The 22554-nt window shown below is 57.5% G+C and overlaps 3 protein-coding genes across 7 annotated transcripts; 1 reads left to right on the forward strand and 2 right to left on the reverse strand.

The window, feature by feature from the left end:
• Positions 1-32: 32 nt before the first annotated feature.
• On the reverse strand, positions 33-10434 carry ZNF142 (zinc finger protein 142). Of its 5 annotated transcripts, none has more exons than XM_065671590.1 (9): positions 10335-10434; positions 9151-9477; positions 8055-8693; positions 7557-7811; positions 6308-7120; positions 5881-6058; positions 1984-5218; positions 995-1100; positions 33-665 (listed from the first exon to the last, which is right to left on the reverse strand). In XM_065671590.1, the coding sequence occupies exons 2-9, from the start codon at positions 9431-9433 to the stop codon at positions 166-168; spliced, it is 6009 nt and encodes a 2002-aa protein (XP_065527662.1). In that variant the 5' UTR covers positions 9434-9477; positions 10335-10434; the 3' UTR covers positions 33-165. The 5 variants fall into 5 exon arrangements, with proteins under 5 accessions (XP_065527662.1, XP_065527661.1, XP_065527659.1 ...); XM_065671589.1 differs by lacking the exon at positions 10335-10434 and adding an exon at positions 9814-10009; XM_065671587.1 differs by lacking the exon at positions 10335-10434 and adding an exon at positions 9771-10009.
• LOC136010426 (mitochondrial chaperone BCS1) lies at positions 9982-14611 on the forward strand. The gene is made up of 8 exons (XM_065671601.1): positions 9982-10065; positions 10740-11119; positions 11390-11529; positions 11642-11836; positions 12212-12275; positions 12637-12806; positions 13233-13350; positions 13976-14611. Exons 2-8 carry the CDS (start codon positions 10800-10802, stop codon positions 14226-14228), a joined length of 1260 nt encoding a protein of 419 aa, XP_065527673.1. The 5' UTR covers positions 9982-10065; positions 10740-10799; the 3' UTR covers positions 14229-14611.
• Positions 14612-15780: 1169 nt separating this feature from the next.
• On the reverse strand, positions 15781-22537 carry RNF25 (ring finger protein 25). Its single transcript, XM_065671600.1, has 10 exons — positions 22437-22537; positions 22269-22343; positions 22093-22195; positions 21917-21984; positions 21290-21359; positions 21092-21163; positions 20217-20357; positions 19651-19740; positions 18836-18970; positions 15781-18720 (listed from the first exon to the last, which is right to left on the reverse strand). Exons 1-10 carry the CDS (start codon positions 22472-22474, stop codon positions 18010-18012), a joined length of 1503 nt encoding a protein of 500 aa, XP_065527672.1. The 5' UTR covers positions 22475-22537; the 3' UTR covers positions 15781-18009.
• Positions 22538-22554: the final 17 nt, after the last annotated feature.

Raw genomic sequence — 22554 nt, forward strand, 5'->3', positions numbered from 1 at the left:
TTGCACCGGGCTCCAAACAGACCCCAAAAGTATTAAAAGGAGCTGAGAGATTCCTTTTATACAGCTGCATATTTTACAACCCATATACATATATGCCTATACACACACATACATCTCTGCAGCAGGCCTGTGCCACCGGGGCCTTAAAGCAGTCAGGATTTGGCCTCACTGCAAAGTGCCACTCTTCTCCGTGGGGCACCCTCTTTCCTGCTCCATGCAGTGGGGCCCCTCGGCCCGTGTCTCCCTCTGCACAGCGTGGAGGTGGACAGTGGGTGTGCTGGGGTCCTTGCCCACCCCCTGGCTGGGGTCGCCAGCCCCGCGCTCAGGGTGATGCCGCTGGATGTGTTTGATGACCTGGAACTTCTGCTTGGCCTTGTAGGGGCAATAGCGGCAGAAGAAGGGGTGCTCGTTGGTGTGGGTCAGGTAATGGTGGCGCAGGCCGGCCGCCCAGCGGAAAGCTCGCCCGCAGACATTGCAGACGTATGGCTTCTCCTCGCTGTGCTTCTTCAGGTGGGTCTTGAGGAGGAAGCGGGTCTTGAAGGCCTTGCCACACTGCTCACAGATGAAGGAGCGAGCCTCCTGGTGCCGTGTCTCCTTGTGCACCCGCAGGGCATCTGCACGGTTGGTGCGGTACTCGCACTCATCACAGCGGTACGGCTTTAGGCCTGTGGTGATAGGGAAGGGGATGGCACTGGGATGGGGGAACGGTGTCCTCCATCCCATGGGTCTCACCATCCCTTTTAACAGCATCAGTCCCCACTGTTTCAGCAGGCACCACGTGGTGCCTGGGGTGCATACCACCCCACTTTCCCTCCTGCCCCAGGCCACCGTCCCTGACCCAGCAACACATGAGAGTGTGCCACCCCCAACTGCTGGCGGTCCTCCCCTGCCTCCAGCTGCAACTCTGTGGCAAAGGAAGCACATCGCAGGGGTCCCCACACCCCCAACGCCCTCTCTGGCGCCCCATGGCCTGTCCCCAGTGGGCACAACTCACCCGTGTGTTTTGTCATGTGGTACTTGAGCTGGTTCACCCACTTGCACTTGTAGCCACAGTCAGGGCAGAGGTATTTCCTTTCCTCCTTGTGGATCCGCATATGGTACTGGGGACAGGGCAAGAGGGTAGGGTCAGGATGAGGCCATTTCCCTGTCCTGGGAATGTGCAGGGCTCTGGGATGCTCGTGAGGGGCTCAAAGACAGCTCTGACATCTCAAACTGTGAGGGGCAAGGAGGGTTGTCTGTTTGCCTGGCAGACGACGGGCAGGGGGGGATCCACAGTGAGGTCAGGATGAGATGCTCACACTCCTATCCCAGCCTGTGGACGGCACAGGCTTTTTTCCGCTATTTGGTGTTAAAGACAAAGTCCAGTTTAAACCCCAGACCAACCGAGCAAGCCCTGAGCCGAGCATGTTGCACAGCCTTGCCCACGCAGTCCCAGAGGGCTCCAGCTGAGCCTGGCCATTAAAAAAGTCAATATTTCTTTTAGCAAAACCAGACCATTTTCCTTTCCATTACCCCACGCCTGGCACTCCTGTTCTAGGAAAGGCCCTTTAGCACATGGGAGGATGCTGAACCCCTACAGAAATGCTCTGCCTGCAGGAAAGCTGGGCTTTTCGTGCCCTGTGTCCAACTGTTGCCACAGAGCATGCTGCAAGCCAGCAGGCAGGCAAACTTGGCTTCATGTGGTGCAAGGCTGCATGCAGAGGACACCAGAGACGTGAGCGGGATGAGTAGTAAAGTCAGAGAGCTGCCCACCTTCCTGCTTGCTACAAATTCCTTTTCCCCTTAATCTGCAACAGCAGGGAGCAAGGAAGAAACAACCGGTACCCATGTGAGTCTTACCCACTCACCGCTTATTCCTGTATGAGCCACAGAACAGAGGACAAAACCTCTCCTTGGGAATTACGTCTTCCCCACATGCCCATGTCTGGAACCCCCACTACCCATGTAGATACAGTAGGATACATCCCCAAGCAGGGCTCTCACCTTGAGACGCGAGGGGTCAGCGCAGGCGTATTTACAGAGGTGGCACTTGTAGGGCTTCTCTCCGGTGTGGATGCGGATGTGCCACGTGATCTTCTGCCTGTTCTTGGTGGTGTACTCGCAGTCTGAGCACTTGTACACACGGGTGCCCCCGTGGCCCTTCATGTGCTGGTCAAAGACGAGCTGGTGGCGGCAGGCGAAGTCGCAGAAGGGGCAGTGCAGGGGTCTGTCCTGCGGGGCGGCCGGCTCGTGGCTCTCCATGTAGTGCCGCACCAGCTGCTGCCGCTCCTTGGCTGCGAAGCTGCACAGCTCACAGCGGTAGCTGAAATGCTGCGTCTTGTGCTCCTCCAGCGCCTCCCGCGTGGCAAAGGTCTCCTTGCAAGTGCTGCACTCCAGGTGCGGGTGCTGCTTCTGTACGTGGCACTTGAGCGTGGCCTCACTGTGGCACATGAAGCCGCAGCGGGGGCAGCTGTAGGACACCTTCTCCTCGTGCCGCCGCAGGACGTGCTGCTTGAGAGCGGTCTCGGAGCTGAAGCGAGCCTCACAGCGGGAGCAGCCAAAGTTGAGCTCGCCACGGTGGCAGCTATTGACGTGGCGGGTGATGTCGTTCTGCAGGTAGCTGCTGTAGTCGCAGAGCGGGCAGAAATGGGTGGGTGTCTTCTCGTGCACCCGCAGGCGGTGGATGCGCAGCTTGGAGTTGGTGCCGAAGGTCTGGCTGCAGATGCCGCAGGCGATGCGCCCCACGCCGGTGTGCAGGGACTGGTGGGCCTCCAGGCGGTAGCGCCGGGTGGTGCTGAACTCGCAGTAGCGGCACTTGTGCGGTTTCACCCCCTCGTGCTTGATGCGGATGTGCTGCCGCAGGCAGCGGGCTTGCTTGCAGGTGAAGTCGCACTGGCGGCACTGCAGCTGCGGCCGCTTGCTGTAGTGCTTGCGGTGCAGCTTGCGGTGCAGTCGCAGGGCTTTGGCCACCTTGGAGGTGAAGGGGCAGGAGGCACAGCGGAACTCACCCAGGGACACACAGCCCCTCTTCTTGTGCGTCTTCATGGCCCGCTCCTGATGGCACGTGAAGGGGCAGTTGGGGCAAGAGAAACGTCTCCTCTTAGGCAGGGTGGCTTTCAGAGGAGCTGCACCCACCAGGAGCTCGCTGGGCTGGCCTGTCTCAATGCTGGCCAGGTCCCTCTCAGGGAGCTCGGTGCTTTGGGGTCCAACCTCCTCTGGATGCATGATGTGCTTCTCAGTACAGTGACTCTTGAGGGCCCGCCGGGAGCGGAAGGCCTCAGGGCACAGGGAGCACCAGAACTGCTCTAGGCTTCGGCACCCATCTTCCACATGGGAGGTGATGGTGGAGACGCGGGAGCACACAAAGGAGCAGGCGTTGCAGTGCAGCTTCCCTCCCTCCAGCCGGTATTTCTCCAAGGGTTTCCCAGGCTTGGGGGGACAAGCAGCTCCACCTCGGTCAGCCCCATCCCCTTGCTGGGGAGGCTCTTCTGCCACCTCTGTGCTGTCACGCAGCAGGGATCTCTCAGGGGCAGGACAGCCTGATGCACACTCCCCAGCCAAAGGACTGCCTGTTGCCTGTGTTTTATCAGGAAGCAGCTGAGCTTCCCAAGGGCCCTTGGCATGCTCAGACTCCTCTGAGCCTCGCTTCTTGCTCTCTGCCATTTCTGTACCATTATCACCAGGCTGGTCAGCAGATTGGCACAGTCCAGGTGGCTCCTGCCCAGCTGGTCTGAGGATCTTGCTGTTCTTCAAGAGAACTGGGCACTTCTTGAGGAGGTGGGTGTTGAGCCCCCTTTGCTGCTTAAAGCTGGCGCCGCACTCGCAGCACACGAGTGGGGCCCGGCGGCTCTGGCAGCTGGCTTTGAAGTGGAGGGACATGGACTTCTCCTTCCGTGTGATGTATGAGCACTTCTCACACTTAAAGATCTGGCTCTCCGACTGCACCACCAGCATCTGCACCCTGCCCTCCAGCACCAGTGTCTCCGCCTGCTCCTTGTCCTGCTTCCGCAGAGCCTTCAGCGCCAACTCAGAGCTGCCCCTGGCATCATCGCTAGAGGTGACCATGTCCCCTGGGACAGGGGGATGGCTTTGCTCTGCTGTCTTCAGCATGCAGAGCCAGGCCCCTGGTAGCTCAGCTTGGCTGGTCTCTCTCATCTCAGTATCTGTCACCAGCTTGTGGTGGTCTGAGCATGACCGCTCCAGATGGCCTGTGGCCTGCCTTAGGGCATCTTTTTCCTGGCTGTCTCCTGCCTTTGCACTACCCTCCAGCCCCAGTGCCTCACCGTCTTGTACATCTGCCTCCTCTTCCTCAAAATCTGGGATGCCTTCAAGTGTATTGTCATTGTCCTCCGAGCCAAGGTCATCCCGGGAGCCCAGCATCTCACAGGCTGTGGGAGGCTCCTTGCAGGAAAGCATTTCCACACTCTCCGGCTGCGCTGCACAGGTTTCTTCAGTCAAATGCTCCAGGAGGGGCTCAGATGGGACGTTCAGTGCCTCTAAGTGCACAGTGCAGCTCTCTGCCCCATCCCCAGAAGCAGTGAGCTCAGTTGAGCCCGTGGCAGTGTCTCCTTGCACACAGTCATCTCCTAGGGTATCACCAGCCGTGGGACAGCTCTGCTCCCCCTCACCTATATCTCTCTCTGCCTCACTGCTGCTCTCTGGTGGAATGGCATCCTGCCCAAGGAGGGGCACCATGAGTGCTTGCTGATAGCCCTCTTCCCCCTGAGATTCCAGCTGGGATAGCTTTGCCTTTGCCCACTGCTCCTTGCCAGCGAGGGGTGAGCTGGCATTCACATGCAGGGCTGCACCAAGCTCATAGCCAAAAAGTGCCTCAGGTGAGCTGATCTCCAGCTCCTTGCTGGCATAGTTTTCCAGCCAGTCCTTGTCACCAGGGACATAGCCATGAATCTTGCGCTTGTGGAAAAAGAGACTGGTGTTGCTGAAGGTGCAGTAGGAGCAGAGGGCGCAGCGAAACTCCTTCTGCTTGGTGTGCTTGCAGTTCTCGTGGTTCAGCAGTGCCTGCTTGTACTTGGTCTGATAAGTGCAGTACTGGCATTGGAAGACAGGCACCTGGTAGTTCTGTGAGTGTTTCGCCTGCATGTGCTTCTGCAGCTCATATTTGCGCTTGCAGGCAAAGCCGCACACCTCGCAGATCAGACTTTTGCCCTGGTGCCGCAGTTTGTGGCTGCTCAGCTGGTCAGCACGGTGGCACCGGTACGAGCACTGGTTGCACTGGTACCTGTGGGGAAAGCAGAACTGGTCAGGCAGCACAAGGAGCTGGGGCAGACTGAGCCCTGTCAGGCATGCTGAGCTCCACTTCCCCATCACAGGCACATGGGGAAGGGGTTCTGTTTGGTTTGCCATATCTGACCTTTGCTGTCAAGGCAGTTCTTATCACAGGCAGTTCCTCCCTGCTGTAGCCCTCGGCACTCCTGATACTTTACACCCCCAGTCTGGGGATGGGAGATAGATTCTCTGAATAGTCCATACAGTGACCACATCACTCCCCCACTTGTCACTCCAGGGTTCTGGAGGCAGACTAGACTCAAAGGAGGTGATAATACAGAAAAACATGTTTTGGCAGAGTCCTGTACATGCCCAAGCTGGCCTTGGAACGCAAACATCAGCAGAGCTCATGAACCCAGGCTCAGAGCTGCACTGATATGCTAATACACCTCCTTAGTAGCAGAGACGCCAAAAATAGCTTTGCCTCCACAGTACCATGTGGGCAACAACCTGCAAGCTGAAAGACCACACTTCTTATCTGCCAGACAGAGCAGGTTGTAGCTATCCCCCAGGCACAAGGGCCTGGCACACAATGCAGCCCAGAGCAGGAGACCCCAGGAGCAGAATCCGGGGAGCCCTGACTATGCTGCAGGCCAGAAGAGCCAGGGTTCATACCGGAGGTCTCCAGTGTGCTTGCGCATGTGGACGTTCAGGTAGTGCTTCCACTTGGTAATGTAGCCACACTCGGTGCACATGAAGTTCTTGTCATTAGAGTGGGTCAGCATGTGCTTGGACAGGTAGCTCACATCCCGGCATGTGAAGTCGCAGAGCTCACACTTGTGAGGCTTCTCTCCTACATGCAACACAGGAACATCCTCAGCATGATGACCAGATAAAGCAACATGGTTTACCTCCTCTCAGCAGGAGCTGGGGGATAACAGCAGGGGCGGGGGCACACCATGACTTCAGCCAAGTGACTCTAGGGTGGCAGAGTCAGTGACAGCACCCAGGAGCCCTGACCCAGCCCTGTCTGCCCACCCGTAGCCAGGACAGGACTCCCCATCCCACCCTGGCTCTCAGGATGCCCGCAGCAGACACCCACCAGTGTGCAGCAGCCTGTGCCGGATGAGCACCCTCTTGTGCGCGGTGGCGAAGGCACACTCGCTGCACTTGTGGATCTTCTCGTTGGCGTGCATCTTGCCCACGTGGTCGTGAAACTCCACAGGGTTGAAAGTGGCATAGGGGCAGAAGCTGCACTGGAGCTGCTCGCTGCCTGGGTGCCCCTGCTTCTTGTGCTTGCGGAAAATGTGCTTGTTGGAGCAGATGAAGTCGCACTGCTGGCAGTGGAAGGCGTAGTGTGTTTTTCTGTGAGCCTCCATGGCCTCGGTCGTGCTGAAGAGCAGTGAACAGGCATGGTACTTGCACTCCACCGCCTTGATGCTATGGGCATCCTTGAGGTGACGGACAAACTCCTTCCGGTCCTCCACGCAGTAATCGCAGTCCCCCTGGAAGCAGCTCAGCCTCCTGGGCTCAGCTTTGTGAGTCTTCAAGTGCTCTTTAAGGGCCTGGCTGAGCCGAAACTTCTCATCACAGACAGGGCAGGAGTAAACATCCGAGTAGAAGTTGGAAATGTCCTCGTGCATGCTGGCCATGTGGCGGTTGAGGGCGTTCTTCTCCACCGAGCTGTAGTGGCAGAGCGGGCAGCGATGGGTCTTCTCGCCTGTCTCTCGCATCATGTGGATTTTCAGTTTGCTTTTGCTGGTAAAGTACTTGTGGCAGTTGGGGCACTGCAGGCTGGGGTCAGGGAAGTGCAGGTGGAGGTGCTCCACCAGGTGTGTCCGCTTCTTGAAGCACCGCTTGCACTCAGGGCACATGTGGGTTTTGTAGAGGTACTCTGAGCCCTCCATGACATCCCCTGTGACAGCAGAGGAGGGGCAGCCATCAGCAGGGAAGGGAGAGCACAGGCAAATGTTTTCTCCCTGATCCAGCTGTGCCAGGGGGTGGGCTTAAACACATATATGGTCACATAGCAGGATGGGTCAGGTGAGCTCTTTCCAGTTCCAACACCAGGAAAGCACAGCCTAAATCATGCCTGCCTGTGTGCCCCTGATCCCCAAAGCCAGGCACACTTTTGCCTGCTTTTGCCTGCACCTGGCAGCAGCTATGGATGGGCAAAAGAAGGGATGTGTCTGACTGGGCAGAGGGCAGGTGGAACAATGCACTGGTACATGCTGGACATGTGGGGCTGCTGGACAGCAGAAAACCCCCAGGGCCCACATGTCCCTGCCAGTATGGAGGCTGTACTGCTTCTGCACAATACAGGCAGCTCCTGGTAGGGCCCAACATCCTACCTTTGAAGTGCTGTGTCCGTGGCACTCTGGTTTTCTCAGAAGCTGCTTTCTCACCCTCTTTGGCCTCGCCTTCGCATGGGCTCTCACCATCCTCCTCCGGTGACTCATTCTCACCGCTGTCGGAGTCCTCTTCTCCACCTGATGTTTTCTGACCCTCCAAGGAGCCCTCCCTGGTGCCTGCAGGCTTTGCTGGCCTGGCTTCTGCTGCAGCGGCTTCCCAGCCAGGGTCACAGTTCCCTGTCTCCTCCTGTCCTGCTGTTTCAGTAGGGAAAGATAGAGATCATCAGGCTCCAGGCAAAAGGCAGGCACCCATACCCCTACATGCAAAAAACCTCCCGGAGGAGATGAGGACGCAATCCATGCCACAGGGAAGAAGGAACAGGGCTCATGGCCTTCCAGCAGCACAGCCAAACCCCCCCCACCAAGTTGCAGCTGGGATGCATGGACACAGTCATCCTCTGCAGTACCCACAGACCCCAACCCTGCACCCAGATGTACCTGATGGCAGGACACAGCGCTGCTCAAGGCTGTGGGGGGCTGAACCAGGGGGGCCACCAGTTTCCGGTGTCTCGGTGGGAGGCTCCACAGCGTGGCCCTTCCTGTGCTGCCAGAAGAGCTTGGCATTGGCTGTGACAAAGTCGCAGTGGCCGCAGTGGAAGGGGAAGTGTGTGCGGTGGTGCTGTTCCATGGTGGGGTGGCTGGGGAAGAGCAGCGGGCAGGCACGGTAGGAGCAGGCCACAGGGGAGGCCCCGTGCAGGTGACGCAGGTGGCTGCGCAGTTGCTTGCGGTCCTCCGTGGTGAAGCAGCAGCCCTCCTCCGGGCAGGGCAGGGCTCCCAGAGGGGCACGGTGCATCCTGAAGTGCTCCTTGAGCTCGCTGGGCTGTGTGAACGCCTCCTGACAGATAGGGCAGAGCAGGTGCTCAGAAGTGGAGCCCTCCTCTGTGCCAGCTCTGGGTTGCTCTGGGCCCACTGGCTCACTCTGGCCTTCGCTGGCAGAAGCCAACAGCGTCCCAGGCAGCTCCAGATGCTGTGGGGAGGCCAGGAGCAGGCACGGGTGCTGGGACAGCAGGGAGGCCTCCGGGAAGCTCTGGCCACACCTCTCGCAGAAATACAGCTCCACCACTTTGACCAGCACCTCTGCAAGTAGCAAAGGGTGAGCAATAAGAAAGGGTTTTTGTCAGGCCCAGAGCTTGGGACTGGCAGTTCAGTTCCAGCTCTGGACAAAGAGGACAAACCGCTACTACCCCAAATTACAGTTTGAAGAACCACAGCACTCCCCTTTCCCGGGGTGTCTCAGGGCATCTCCCATAAGAGAGGGAACAGCACCACCCAGGTAACTGCAATAGCCAGGTCTGTCCCATAGGACCTTTGGGGCACACAGGGATGCGAGGCCCCGTTCCTAGCAGGACATGCCCACACTGGACCTAGGTGAGAAGCATATTGAGGACAGTAGTCTGGGGTGGAGATCTCTGCTTGGTCCCTTCTGACAGCCGAGCATGACCCCCTCATTCTGCGCAGAGCTCTCATAGCCCCTCTCGCCACCTGCACACCCTCCCTCCATTGACTGCCATGGGGCCCTCCCTGCACCCCATACCTGTGGCACTGGCCGGGCTGCTCAGTGCCATGTTGCCAGCCACTGCCTCAATGAATATTTCCACGTTGTTTCCTTCAGCATGAACCCCTTCTCCAGGCATTGGCGCCTCTGCCAGCAGCAAGTCCTGGCTGGCAGTCAGCGGGGGTGTCCTGGCCGGGCTGGCGCTGGCCACACCGGAGCTTCCCACAGCTCCTGCCTCTCCTGATGTGGGCAGGAGCAGCTCCGAGCACAGGGCCTCCATCTCCCTGCTGGCATCCTCAGACACAGCCACTTCTGCGCTCATTGCCACTGGACACTGGCTGGTGCTGGGCAGCACGGCCTCTCACTCTGAAAGAGAAGGAAGTGCTTTAAACAGGGACAATGCAGAGCTCCAGGGGCGCTACGGGATTCTGGCGGCAGCCTGCCGTGCCAGCCCCTAGGCAGGGTATGAACTGGGGTCTCCCACTGCTGGCTCCCTTCTGCCGTGCTCCAAGCGGGCTACCGGCACAACCCACTGCCACCGGCCAGGCCGGGCTGGAAGGAGCCCTGCGCCCTGCCTCAGGCCTGCTCCAAGCCCCGCTGCCAGGGCTGGCTGCCGGGGCCGAGCCCCCAGCCCCAGCCTCCAGCGAGGAGGTGCCCACCGCGAGTCGCCGCACGGCCAGCGCCGCCCCGACCCCTTCGCACCGCAGCCCGAGCCTGTCCCGCCGTCCCGGGCCGGGGCCTCAAGCCGGGCCCCGGTGTCCCCGGCCCATGTCGATGGTGCTCGCCGAGGGGCAGGAGCGGCCCCCTTTGTGCCGCTCCGCTCTGCCCCGCTGCCCGCCCGACTCCACTCTGCGCTGCTGGAGCCGGCAGCCGGGCGGAAGCGGCGCCGGGCGGAAGTGAGGGCCGGGGCCATAGAGAGCGGCGCGGCGCGGGGCAGAGCGGCGCTGCGGGGAGGTGAGGGGCGGCGGGGCCGGGGCCCCTTAGCCGCGGGGTGAGCGGAGCGGGTGGGTCTGGGCCGTTGCTGTGGAGGAGGGCCGGTGTCGGGCGGGTGTCCCTCAGGGGCCGCGGGGGGAAGGCCCGTCCGCGGTAGGAGGACCCTGCCGTGGGCTCGTGGCTGGGGAAGGAGCCCGCGCTGCGGGGCCAGGGTCTGTTCCAGGGGAGGTGAATCCCGCCTGGGGGAGCAGAGCGTGCCCGTGTGCCCGTCAGGGGAGGCTCCCGCTCACCTGCGTCCGATAGATCCCTGCTGAGGGAGCTGGGGAAGCTTCCTGCCTCCTCAGCATGCAGTGGGGGCCCTTTATCCAGACATGGAGGTGCTGCTTCCACCACAGCCCTGTGCCCCTTGCCAGCAACACAGGACAGGCTCTGGGCTCAGCCTGGGGATGTACTTCAGCTTTTTAAAACAATAAACCTTAAATTAATGGCAGTGCTCATGATTTCTAGCTGCTTAAAGAATAAAATCGCGTAAAACTCGGGTTGCTGTTATCGCTGAAGAAGCAAGCGATGCCCCTGTGCTCGTTTGAGAGCCTCCAGCTTTCTCCTGCCTGTCTCACCCCGTGGCCTGCAGCCAGGGAACTGCGGGAGATCAGTTGTGTCTCCTGCTGCCATTCCGTCCTTCTCTTCCCACACAGGTTTGTTTCTGGAGCACAGAGACCAGATGCTGTGGAATAGGAACTACATAACTTCCCACAATGCCCTTTTCTGACTTTGTCTTAGCCCTGAAGGACAACCCATACTTTGGGGCTGGGTTTGGCCTTGTCGGGGTGGGCACAGCCCTGGCATTTGCCCGTAAAGGGGCCCAGTTTGGGCTGGTGGCTTTCAGGCGCCATTATATGATCACCTTGGAGGTGCCCAGCAGTGATAAGAGCTACCACTGGCTGCTGAACTGGATCTCCCACCATGCCAAGCACACGCAGCACCTCAGTGTGGAGACGTCGTACCTGCAGCATGAAAGCGGGCGCGTCAGCACTAAATTCGACTTTGTGCCAAGCCCTGGGGACCATTTCATCTGGTAAGGGTGGGCAGGGGAAAGCACTCTGGGGATTGACCTTCATTTTGGCAAGGCACCTCCAACCTGGGGGTCCTGTGAAGGCAGCAGAGAGGATCCTGCATCCCCCTTGGGTCTGGATTAGAGCCAGACATTGAGAGTGGTGAGAGGAGCTTGTATTCACCAGTGTGAAGTTATTGCTTTACCTGAGATGAATGTTCTTGATGCATGAACTGCGCTGGGTGCAGTGAGTGGTGCTGGACCACTGTCCCCAAGCCTGTCTTTCTGCCCCAGGTATCGCAAGAAGTGGATCCGCATTGAGCGCAACCGGGAGAAGCAGATGATCGACCTGAACACGGGCACACCCTGGGAGTCTGTGACCTTCACTGCGCTGGGCACCAACCGAGAGATCTTCTTCAATATCCTGCAGGAAGGTCTGTAGGGGAGCTGCATGAGGTCCTGCTGGGAACAGCCTGTTCCCTGGAGACGCACAGGGCTCTATGGGAGATCTTTCCCTGCCAGCTCTCCCCTCTGCTCTCTCTGCAGCCCGGGAGCTGGCGCTGCAGGAGCAGGAGGGGAAGACAGTCATGTACACGGCCATGGGGGCAGAGTGGCGGCAGTTCGGTTTCCCCCGCCGCCGCCGGCCCCTCAGCTCTGTGGTGCTGGAGGAAGGTGTGTCAGAGAGGCTGGTCCAGGACGTGAAGGAGTTCATCAGCAACCCCAAGTGGTACAGCGACAGAGGCAAGGTTCTGGTGTGGTGTCCTCACTGTCATGGCTCCTTATCCCTTCCCTGCAGCCATGGCGGTGGGGTGACACTTTGGGCACATCCTGCAAAAAAGTGAGGCCAGGCCTGGGGCTGCAGAGGGACAAACTCCCCTTGGCTCAATCCGGTCCTGGAAACCACGATAAGCCACGGAGTTTACCCCCTGCAACACTGCTGTGTGGTTGGACAGGATGCCCATGGTCCTCTCTGGAAATAGCTGCAGAGAGGTTTTATTTTCTGCTGCTTGCCTTCCCCTGCTGTATCTTCTGTGTGTGCTCAGCCCAGGCCCTCAACTCTGTGGGAGAGTGCTCAGAGCAACAAAGCTGATTCCTAAAAGGACCCTGTCTTCCTAGGGATCCCCTACCGAAGAGGCTACCTGCTGTATGGTCCTCCTGGCTGTGGGAAAAGCAGCTTCATGTGAGTATTACTGGCTGGCTAATGGGAGTTTTCCTGCCAGCTGCCTGCTCTGAGACATAGTCTCTGGTGGGTTTGAAATGCAGGAGAGGGCTGCGCCTCCTTTGTGGTGCTTGGTGTAGGTGTTTGTGTTGCTGGCACTGTGGCAGGTCAAGGTTGACGAGCCTTTCACACCCTTGCTTGGCACAGCGCTATTGTGGCACCAGGGGGCTGAACAGGGGCTCCCACCTACCTCCCATATCTGATCCCTGCTGGGGGAGGATGCCTCTGCCCTCTCTCCTGCTGCTGGGCAAGGAGGTCTGGTTCTTCCTCTGCTCTGGGCTTTCTTGCTATGATTCACCCCTGTGGTTTGGGTCCTTCCCAGCACAGCCCTGGCTGGGGAGCTGCAGTACAGTATCTGCCTGCTGAGCCTCAGTGACCGCAGCCTCTCTGATGACCGGCTCAATCACCTCCTGAGCGTGGCACCACAGCAGAGCATCATCCTGCTGGAGGACGTGGATGCTGCCTTCATCAGCCGGGACCTTGCTGCTGAGAGTGAGTGCTGCCCCCATTCTTGGGCCAGCAGCGGGAGGGAGGTTTGCCAGCTGTGCTGGCGAATGGTTTGGACTCTGGGCTACTCTGCTGCACCAGCAGAGTGGGCAGCTCTTTGGGGCCTCAAGGCCTGAGCTGGACCACTCCCAGTTTTGGCTAGGCTATACAAAGGGAAATTCAGGTTCTTTATCAGGCAAAGACATTACTCCTGCTCAGCTCTTTTCAGCAGGAGAAAGGAGGTAGCTTTCCCCCTCATTCTCTTTTTGGGTTCTCATGGGTTCAGGTGGGCAGGGGAGGCAAGGAGTCAGCCTCAGGGCAAGGAGAGAGCAAGGAGCTTGTCTTAAGCCTCAGGTGATAGGGAGGTGGTCCACAAGGCTGTGCGGGGTTAGTGTCCAATGGATGTGATCTCAGACACCTCTGTCTCTACAGATCCGACTGCGTACCAAGGCATGGGGCACCTGACCTTTAGTGGCCTCCTCAACGCACTGGATGGTGTGGCCTCCACAGAGGCCAGGATTGTCTTCATGACCACCAACTACGTGGACAGGTCAGAGCCGCCCTCTGGCAGGAAATAGGGAGGGTAGCATGGAGAAACCTGGCTGGGCTTTATAGAGGGCTGTTTGTGTCTGTCACATGAGAACTGGGGGTTCAGGTTTCCTGAATCCTCCCTTGGGATGCAAATCCCTTGACTGCTAATCAGAATCCCTTTTGCTGGAGCCTCAGATGCTTCCTTGCTGTTCAGACCATGGTTGTGCTCTTCAGGAGCAGTACCTGCCCATAGGTTTTGGGGTTGTGACTGTGCTGTGAGTGAAACACTGGCCCTGTGTGCAGCCCATTGGGTGGGCAGGATGCGGTCTGGGCTCACAGCACCTGGCCAGATGCTGTGCTTGGCTCGCTCTGGACTGAGCTGGCCTAGAGGGTTGTTGAGAGGTTTTTCATGGGACAGAGATGGGCAAAGCTATTTCCCAGGGCATGTTTGCCCTCTTCCTGAGGAGCCAGCCCTTCCTCAGCTCACTCGCTTCTTTTGGGTTGATTTTCTCCCTTGGGCCTCCAGGGATAAACCTGTCCCCACCTTTACCCTAACAGAGAGCAGAGCACCTTGCAGACAGGACATGGGCTGTGCTTAGTGTGCACTTTGCTGAGGTTCTCAAGGCACCCGTGTCTCTTGGCAGGCTGGACCCAGCGCTGGTGCGGCCCGGCCGCGTGGATCTTAAGCAGTATGTGGGCCATTGCTCCCACTGGCAGCTCACCTGCATGTTCCAGCGCTTCTACCCTGAGCAGCCGCTGGCTGCGGCCCAGCGCTTTGCGGAGCAGGCGCTGGAGGCCTCCAAACAGATCAGTGCTGCTCAGGTGCAGGGCCACTTCATGCTCTACAAGACGGACCCTGAAGGAGCCATTTCAAACATACGCTCCATCCTGCTGTGATCAGGGGCCAGCTTTCGCCTGCCACGCTGAAAGGACTGGGACAAGGATGTGACCATCCTGGGGATGCCATGAAGCTGCCGAGCCATGCAGGCCAGGTCTCTGTTCACCTCTACCCATCCAAGGCCTTGGCTTTTTATTAAAACATGAGAGGCAGAGCTGCTAGCCTTGCATCAGGGAGAGGAAATCTGCCATAAACTGCCAAGGCTCCTGAATGTGAATCCCCTTGGTTGCAGAGCAGCCTGGGGGGTGCCCCCAGGAGGTATTCCTTGGGGCAAGACATTGGAGTGCTGCACTGCTACAGAGCTGCTGGTCTTTTACGGAACGTCTTCACTGGTTTGTGAATATCCTTTGTGAAGTGCACAACATGGCTCTTGGCTCTCTGATCCCTTCTCCTGTTGGTTGCCCCAGCTGCTGGTCCAGAGCCCCCCTGACCAGGGCCTGGCACAGCCAGTACTGCAAATCCAGAGTGTTTCAGAAAAAAGCAGCTCACTGTCCCTTGGGCTGCAGGCTGGTGGCACAGCTCCTGCCCTGCTGGGTTGTGATGCCAAGTCACAGTTCGGCTTGGACGTTGTTCCTAGGTGGGCATGACTCTCGCCCCTGCTAGAGGAAATATGGGGCCCTGGAGCTACTGCCCCCCTGCATGTGGGGGCAGATGAGACTCTTTGGTTACAGAATATCTTCCTAACAGCTTGATGTTTACCCCAACATGAATTTCTGCAGCCCCGCCAGCCCTGTGCAAGGTGCAGAAATCCCTGTTGGAGGTTACTACTGCTTCAAGGAGGAGAAGCCCTGCATGGCTGAAGGAGGAATTTGTCCCACTGCCAGGAGGCTCACAGCCTTTTCCCTGTCACTGGGCTTTCTTCCTGCTAGGAACAAAGGTCCTGGATGGGCAGGTAAAGCCACGGGTGCCTGAAATGCAGTCGGGGAGCAGGTAGGTTCTGTGCTTGCTTCCAGCGCCATGGAGCTGGGGTGTGCATGCTGACCCAACAGAACAAAACAGCCTGACCCTGTTTCAGAGTCCTGAAATCAGCTTCCGCAGAGCCAGCCCTGTGTTCATGTTCTCACTCTGGGGGCTGTGTTCTCACTTGGTGGGGCAGGTGAAGCTGGTTCCAGGCTAAGCCCAAACTGCTGTGTTGCTGCTTGGCCCAACTCTTGGCTCTGCCCTGTGGGGTCAATGGCAAAGCTGAGAGCATGTGGGGACAAAAAGGGACCCAGGTGATGGCACCTGGCTGAAGTTCAGCACAAACAGGCGCTGCTTTGATGCAACCCTACTTAAGACAAATACAAGTGAAAGGCTTATGTTGTGAGCATGGGGTGTGTGTGCGTGTGTGTCTCTTTAGTTACCCTGGGTGGCTCCTGGAGCAGGGTGCTGTTCCTGGCATCTCAAACTCTGCTCAGCTGTCCCAAGGAGGCCAATTGCTTGAATCCAGCCTCTTCCGTCAAAACTGGCCCATGAGTGCCTGGTGAATACCACATGGTGGTTCAGGAGGACAGGGGACTGGTGAGGAGAGCCAGAGAGGCACGATGCCACTACACAAGAGCACACGCAACATCTTTTCACTCTGCTTGCTTTTAATAGTGGTAATGCTACAGATGCCACTGGTGCACTTCTGCCCAGCGCAAGTGCTTTCGGCAGCAAAGCCCCACAACAGCCCTGTGAGGTAGGTGGGTGACAGAGGTGGACACCAAGCAGGGAGCCCCAGGGCAGGGTGCAGGCTCCATTCCTCCCCTCTGACCTGCCCCAGAGGTTTCTTTATCCCAAATTCATTTCCATGCACTGTTGCAAACTGTCCTCTGCTCCAGGCTGACAGCAATGAATCAAAAAGGTGAGAGCCCTTCCTAAACCTGAGGGAAAAAAACCTCTCCCCTCTGGCATTTGACTGAAGTTACCCAAGTCCTTGTTCACTCTGAGTTCCAAGGCAGAATTCCCATGCTCCAAACACTGGGGCTAGCAGCTTTCCTGCTGAGAGTAAGGCTGGCTCACCTGAGGAAGCCAAGGAGTTTCAGCAAAGGGCAGAGATCTTCCATGTTTCTTCCTGTATGCCTCTATTGCAGCACAGCATCTTCACAGGTGAAGGCAGGAGGCAGCAGCACAAGTACCAACATCAGATAAACGACACCTTTTCACCCAAGTGTGGACAGGCCACTCACCCAGAACCCAGGTGAAACAAGGACAGAGTGAGCACTGAAGCAAAATCAAGGCTCTCTTCAAGGAGCAAGGGCTCAGTCCTTGTTTCCAGCAGGGCATAACATCTGGTGCTGAGATGCCCAAGCCCAGGACAGGTGGTGTAGGCTCAGGACAAGGAGAATTAAAACATAATGCTTCAGAGCATCAGAATTGAAGAGAGGCCAGTGTTAGAAATTTAAGCACAAAGTTCTTGAGCAGCAGCACAAGGACAAGGGCCAGGTGTGGAGAACAGGGCAGGGTGAGGAAGACCCATCCAAGGATGCCATTGTGCAGCCTTTATGTGCCAAAGGATCAGCAAGGCAGATGCAGCACAAATGCCCTCCCAGCTGACATCAGCCCTTGGTTTCCCAGGGATCTCACCCAAAGCTCTGGCACATGCATTATAGCATGGCCAGTTTTGCACTCAGCAGGAGGAAGACAGTAACAACCCATGTATGGACAAAAGAGTGGTGGGGCACAAGGCACAAACAAGTGTGAAGGAATCAGTACTCTGAGCCAGAGAGCTTACAGCGAGCCAGGCAAAGCAGGGACTATGGAGACCTCCAGCCACCCAGGAGTGCCAGGGGAAGGTCCCTGCCCTGCCCCAGGTGCATGCAGCAGGGAGGGCAGTGAGCAACACCAGGGATCACACCTTTGCTCTGAACAGCAAAGACCAGGAGGGAGAGAGGGCAGGGAAAACAAAGGGAGCGGGCTCTGGAAAAGCAGCAACAAATTAATTTAATAGCAGTGTCCCACTTCTGGGGCTTGGGATTGCCTGTCACAGCTCTGGAGTGGGACACTGTTGAAATCTGTGCAGCAGAAGTAACTGCACCAAGTTAGTTTAAACAGCAAATCCCCGTTTCTTTGAAGCAGGGTCAGCCTGAAGATGAAGGTGGGTAAGAGTATCCAAAACGTGGCACATCTTCACTCTAAACTATGGTGAGCTCCAAGAGCAGCCTGGCCTTAAGAGGGGGATCCCAACAGAGAGGTTGCAAAGCAGAGGGCTCTTCCCAGGTCTCTCCCATCAGCTTCTGCCTGCACAAAAGCAGCTGAACAGCAGTCAGGGCTGCAGGAGAAGCGATACTATCACCAAGGGACAGCAGTTCAGAAGGTGCTTTAGGAAGGAATGGGGCACACCGCAAGCTGAGCTCCAGGCTGCTGCCCTGGCACAGCCTCATCACTTGGCACCACTGCAGCTTTGCTGGGACGCTGGCTTCCAGGGAAGGTCCTGCCACAACTCTGGCTCTGCTGTGGCACTGTGCTGGGCTCAGCATATTTGCTCTGTAGATATGCCTGTTTCTTGACAGATCACATATAGGGATAATGGCTGCACATCCCTAGTCAAGGCTTCCTCCGTCCCCTAGGTCCTCCAAGACCAACACTGACCTGATTTGTCAGGATTCAGCTTCTCCAATGCTGGAGACAGCTCATGCCAGGATGCTTCACTCTGCACATACCCTAAGGACACTGCCTGTCCCAAGCTGTACCATATACTAACTGCCTCCTCCCTCTCCCAAGGGGTATAGTGTCTGCTTGCTACTGCTCCACCAAAACTTCACTGTTCTTCCCAGAAATACCACCCCTGCCCCCAGGCCCAGTTCCTCACCACTCCTGCTAGGAGCCACTCTCCTTCTCAAGATGGGCTTCTTGTCGTCCACTGGGCCTGAATGTCCCTTGTCCTCTTGGCACTCTGGGGTAGGAACCATGCTCCTGGGCTCTGGACCTCTCCCACCTCCCACAGTCCCAGGACCTGTGGTGGCCCTGCTGGCTGGGAGCTGCTCTGTGGCTGAACACCAGTTTCTTCTCCCTGGCCCGGGCCTCGGTCCCCAATCCTGGGGTCCATCTCTCCACATCACGGTGCTCTTCTTTCAAGTCCACTGCCTCTGTTACTGGTGAGGGGCCTTCAGGGCACAATTCCTTTCTTTCAGCCAAGGCAGCAGCCCTGCTTCTGCTGTGAGGCTTTGTTAACTCCTGGCTGTGCTTCCCACTAGGTCGCCACTCTGGTCTGTGGCTGAAGCTCCTGGGCCCCCTGGAGCCATGGAGCGAATGACTCGCTTCTTCTGCTGGCTCCTGCACACCACTGCATGACTGCCTCCCCTGGCCTCTGGGGCCTGGCCTCTCCCCTCTGTGCCTCTCCCTCTTGCTTTGTTGCTCTCTGGGCACAGCAGGCTTCTCGGGCCGCCTGGGTTCTGCCCTGCCCTCTGATACCTTGGCTGGCTCTGGAGCCGAGGCTTGGCTGGGAGGCTGGGGCACATCCACAGTGCTTGCACTCACTGGCAGCTCAGGGGCTTGGCCTGCTTGGCCTGCATTGACAGCAGCTGGAGGCTGAAAAAAAGAAACCAGCAGTGAAGAAAGGGACAGGGAAGTCCCACGGCACAGGACAGTGCTCAGTCCTCCAGTCCAGGACCCCCCTTGCCAGCTCTCTGCCCCAGTGCCATACCGTCTGGAGGCTAATGAAGTAACGGTTCCTCTCTGCTTCAGGGTCAATGATGCCCCCTTTCTCTTGCTGTCTCTTGAAAATTAAGCGCAGTTCTTCCTGGTGCTGTAGTGTCTTGGCATCGGGCTTGTACGGCTCCTGAATGACAGAATGCAAGGCAGGCTAAGGGTTCTCTCCATACGTAGCATGGATCAGCAGCTGGCAGTGCTAAAAGCTACTCCCCAAACCTTCCTTTGATTGCATGTGAAATCTGCGTACACTGGCATAGCTGTTGGCATAACTTGCATGTGCTCTGATTCCAAATTAAGGGGTTTTGTTTGTGTCTTTAGGGAAATTAAGGCCATGTTGGATGGGGCTTTGAGCCACCTGGTCTAGTAGGTGCCCCTGCCCAAGGCAGCAGGGTTGGACCTAGGTGGTCTTTAAGGTCCCTTCCAACCCAAACCATTCTAGAAAGTCCTTAGACAGCCATTGAGCATGCCGGTGCAGACCCACTGTTCATGCAGTGATTGCCTTGGGATGTCCTGCTGTGGGACAAGATACAGAGCAGCTACAAGTAGGTCACTATCCCAACCCTGATTATGTCCCAGTGAATACAGGGACATTTGTCCATGGCAGAATCACCTCTTCCCCATCTGCTCAAGACTCAGGGCGATACAACCAAACCTGCGCTTTGTGGACACGTCTAAGAGACAGAAGGCACCCTGCTAGGTTTTGTGAACTGTCCTTTGGATGGGCCATCTAGAAGGACCTGACAGTGTGCATTCATTCATCTGTTATAATGCCCCAGCTGAAGTGGGCACGTGAGCCCCATCTCTTACCAGTGGGTGCTGTGGTGGTGGTGCCGTCTTCAGAGCACTGAGATCATACATCAGGGTCTCCCGGCACACAGGGCATTGCACACAGACTTCCTGCAGGGAGGCAAGAGGTGATACCAAACCCTGGCTGCAACCCAGCTCAAGCACTGCCCAATGCTCCCAGCCTCGCAGTGGGACCTAACACACCATTCCAAAGCCTGCTTGGGCAGGTTTTGTCACCCCAGAATACAGGTAATCATGTTTATCCTGCTGCAAAACCCTGCAGTTCAAGGATTAGGGAAGGAGCTCTCTTTTCCAACTCCAGCAGTCCAAAGATGTGACTTCCCTGCCCCTCACACAGCAGGCCCTGACCCAGAGATCCAATAAACCAGCTGCTAAAGTACTAAAAGCTCATGGGGTAATTTTAGTTGGAAAAGGCCCTTGGAAATCACTTGGTCTAATCTCCATTCTGATTCTCAGCATGGACACAGCACTGATGATGCAGTGATTGCTCCATGTACTGAAGGGGATGATGGATATGTCATGAGGGCCTGTGCAGGTGTGAGGGGAGGGAGCCCAGGGCCTGGTACCTGTTTCGGGGATAGTGCCAGGTGCTGTTCTCTCTCTTCCTGCTGCATAAGGATCTCTTCCTCCATGTGCTGGGCATAGCGGGCCAGGCAGTGGGAGTGGAAGTAGTGGTAGCACTGGGTCTTTGTGAAGGCTTCTCTCTCCTGTAGGGAACAAAGGGCAGCTTTAAAGGGTTTCTGAGCATAGGGCTGTGTAGTCTCCCCAACTGAGGTAGGTTTTCACTCCCACGTCAGTGCTGGCAATGGGGACTGCAACTGCTGGCAGAGCCACGTAACATCTGCTGCTGGGCTTCATCTCTACTTTCTCAAGCTCTGCTATGATGCTGCCTCCTGTTCCGAGTGTGAGAAACACTCCTAATGTCACGATGCAAAGTTTTGGTGGCTGATTTCTCTGCATGTGTTCCTGCATAAGCAGCAATCTTCCCACCTAATGTGTTCTTCCTAGGCAGGCACTGCCTCTCTCCTTGCAACCCAGACAAGGCAAGCTCCCTGGTCCCACAGACCTCAGCACCGGCACAGATGTGTTCCAGTCCCTCCTGACTGCGTGTGTGCTGAACTCCAGGTGAGGTCTGACCAACACAGGGAAGCTGAGATGTACCAGCAACTATCCCCAGCCCCTACCCATTTCCTTTAGAGACACCCTGGCATCACTTGCTGCTCCTTTGCCCTGTTTCTGTATATGGTCACCTTCAGGCTGACAGAGAGAGTGCTGTGTATCACCTCAGGAATGTTTAAGCTCAGCAGGCTCACCTACAGACCAGGGAGCATGGGGCTGTTGAGGCACACCCTAGTCAGTATCTCCAGCTTTGAGCTCTCGGCTCTCCATTCTCCTGCCTCACTTTCCAGCCAGCCTGCAGTGCCAGGAGACACATGCGTACCTGGAATCCATAGAGGCAGATCACACACTGGCCATGAGGAATGTTGTTGTCAGTAAGAATTTCCTTCCCCTTCTGTGGAAGCATTAAGGAAAACATTTTACCCACTGGCCTGCCCATGGGCTCAGGGCTGTTGCACCCCTTTGGCAGTCGGGTACCAGTGTCTGTAGCTGGTCACCCCCGATCTTCCCCAACTCTCACCTCAATCAGTTCATAGAGCACCTCTGTCCCCAGCCTGGCTTCAGCGATGCTTCTGAGGGTCTGGGAAATTCTATAGCAAAGCAGCAGAAATACTTAACATAAGTTTAGCTACACCTTTTCACTGTCTCATGTACCTGTCACCCTGCCATGATGAGTAGGAAGAAACAGACCACTGGCCTTTAGGCTTTGCCTGCACCATGGGACAGGCACACATGCACACACTTATTCATGTTCCTCTGGCTCCCCAGAAGCTGGTGCTCAGGAGGCCTTTATCCTCACACGACTTGCAAGAACAGATTTGCTGACTGCCTTGGCTCCAGCTCAGCCAACACCTTTCTTTTTAAGTGTATCTTGGACTTCCTTTATCTGATGGCAGTCCTTGCACATGCTCTGCTGCACCAAGGACAGGAGCACAAAGGCAACAATGGGCTGCCCAAGAACTCAGCTCAGTCCCGTCTCTGTCAAAGTAAGACCAATGGCTTCAGGGCCCAGGGAGTTAGGGACCTGTATCCAGCTGTTCATCGGCCACAGGGAGCCATGGCAATTTGAGAGAAGGCTTTTCCACCATTCTGCCTCCCGGACCTCCGGAGGGAAGGATCACCCGCTCCCCACCCTCCCGGCACTCACTTTTGAATTTGCTCATCTGACAGACCCCGCGGGTTCTTGATTGAGATTTCCGGAGCTTTATTGGGATACTAGGAAAAAACAGAGAAACACCCGGAGCACAACAAGGAAAGCGAAAGGCACGGGGCGGAGAGAAGGGGACGCTGGGGCGGGGGGGGGGGGGGGGGGCCGCAGCCTACCTGTGGTGGCACAGCGAGCACCAGGGTGAACCGGACGTACTGCGAGTCCTGGTCCTGCGCCGTGGCGGGGTGCAGGGTGATGCTGAGCTCCCAGGCCTCGCACCTGCGGGGCAGGCCGAGGTGAGGGGCGGCGGCCCGGGGCGGAGAGGACGGGGTAGGTGGGCAGCGGTACGTACCTGCCTTGCCCGCGCACCACCCGCAGCTCCTCCAGGTAGATGGACTCCAGCACCTCCACCTCCGGCGGCAGCGCCCTGCGGGAAGCGGGCGGGGATGAGGCCACCGGCCCCGGCGGAATGGGGCTGCGGGGCAGCGGTACGGGGAGGGGTGGGGTGTGCGTGAGTTACCAGTCCGTTGCCTCCGTCTCCTCACCGGCCGCCGCCATTTTGCGGCGCGCCCCGGAACCGGAACCTCAGCGAGGACGCAGGCGCGAGGAGTTGCTAGGAGACACCAGGCGGCGGCGGG

Source organism: Lathamus discolor, chromosome 3 (assembly GCF_037157495.1).
Source record: "Lathamus discolor isolate bLatDis1 chromosome 3, bLatDis1.hap1, whole genome shotgun sequence".
Classification (NCBI taxonomy): Eukaryota; Metazoa; Chordata; class Aves; order Psittaciformes; family Psittacidae; genus Lathamus; species Lathamus discolor.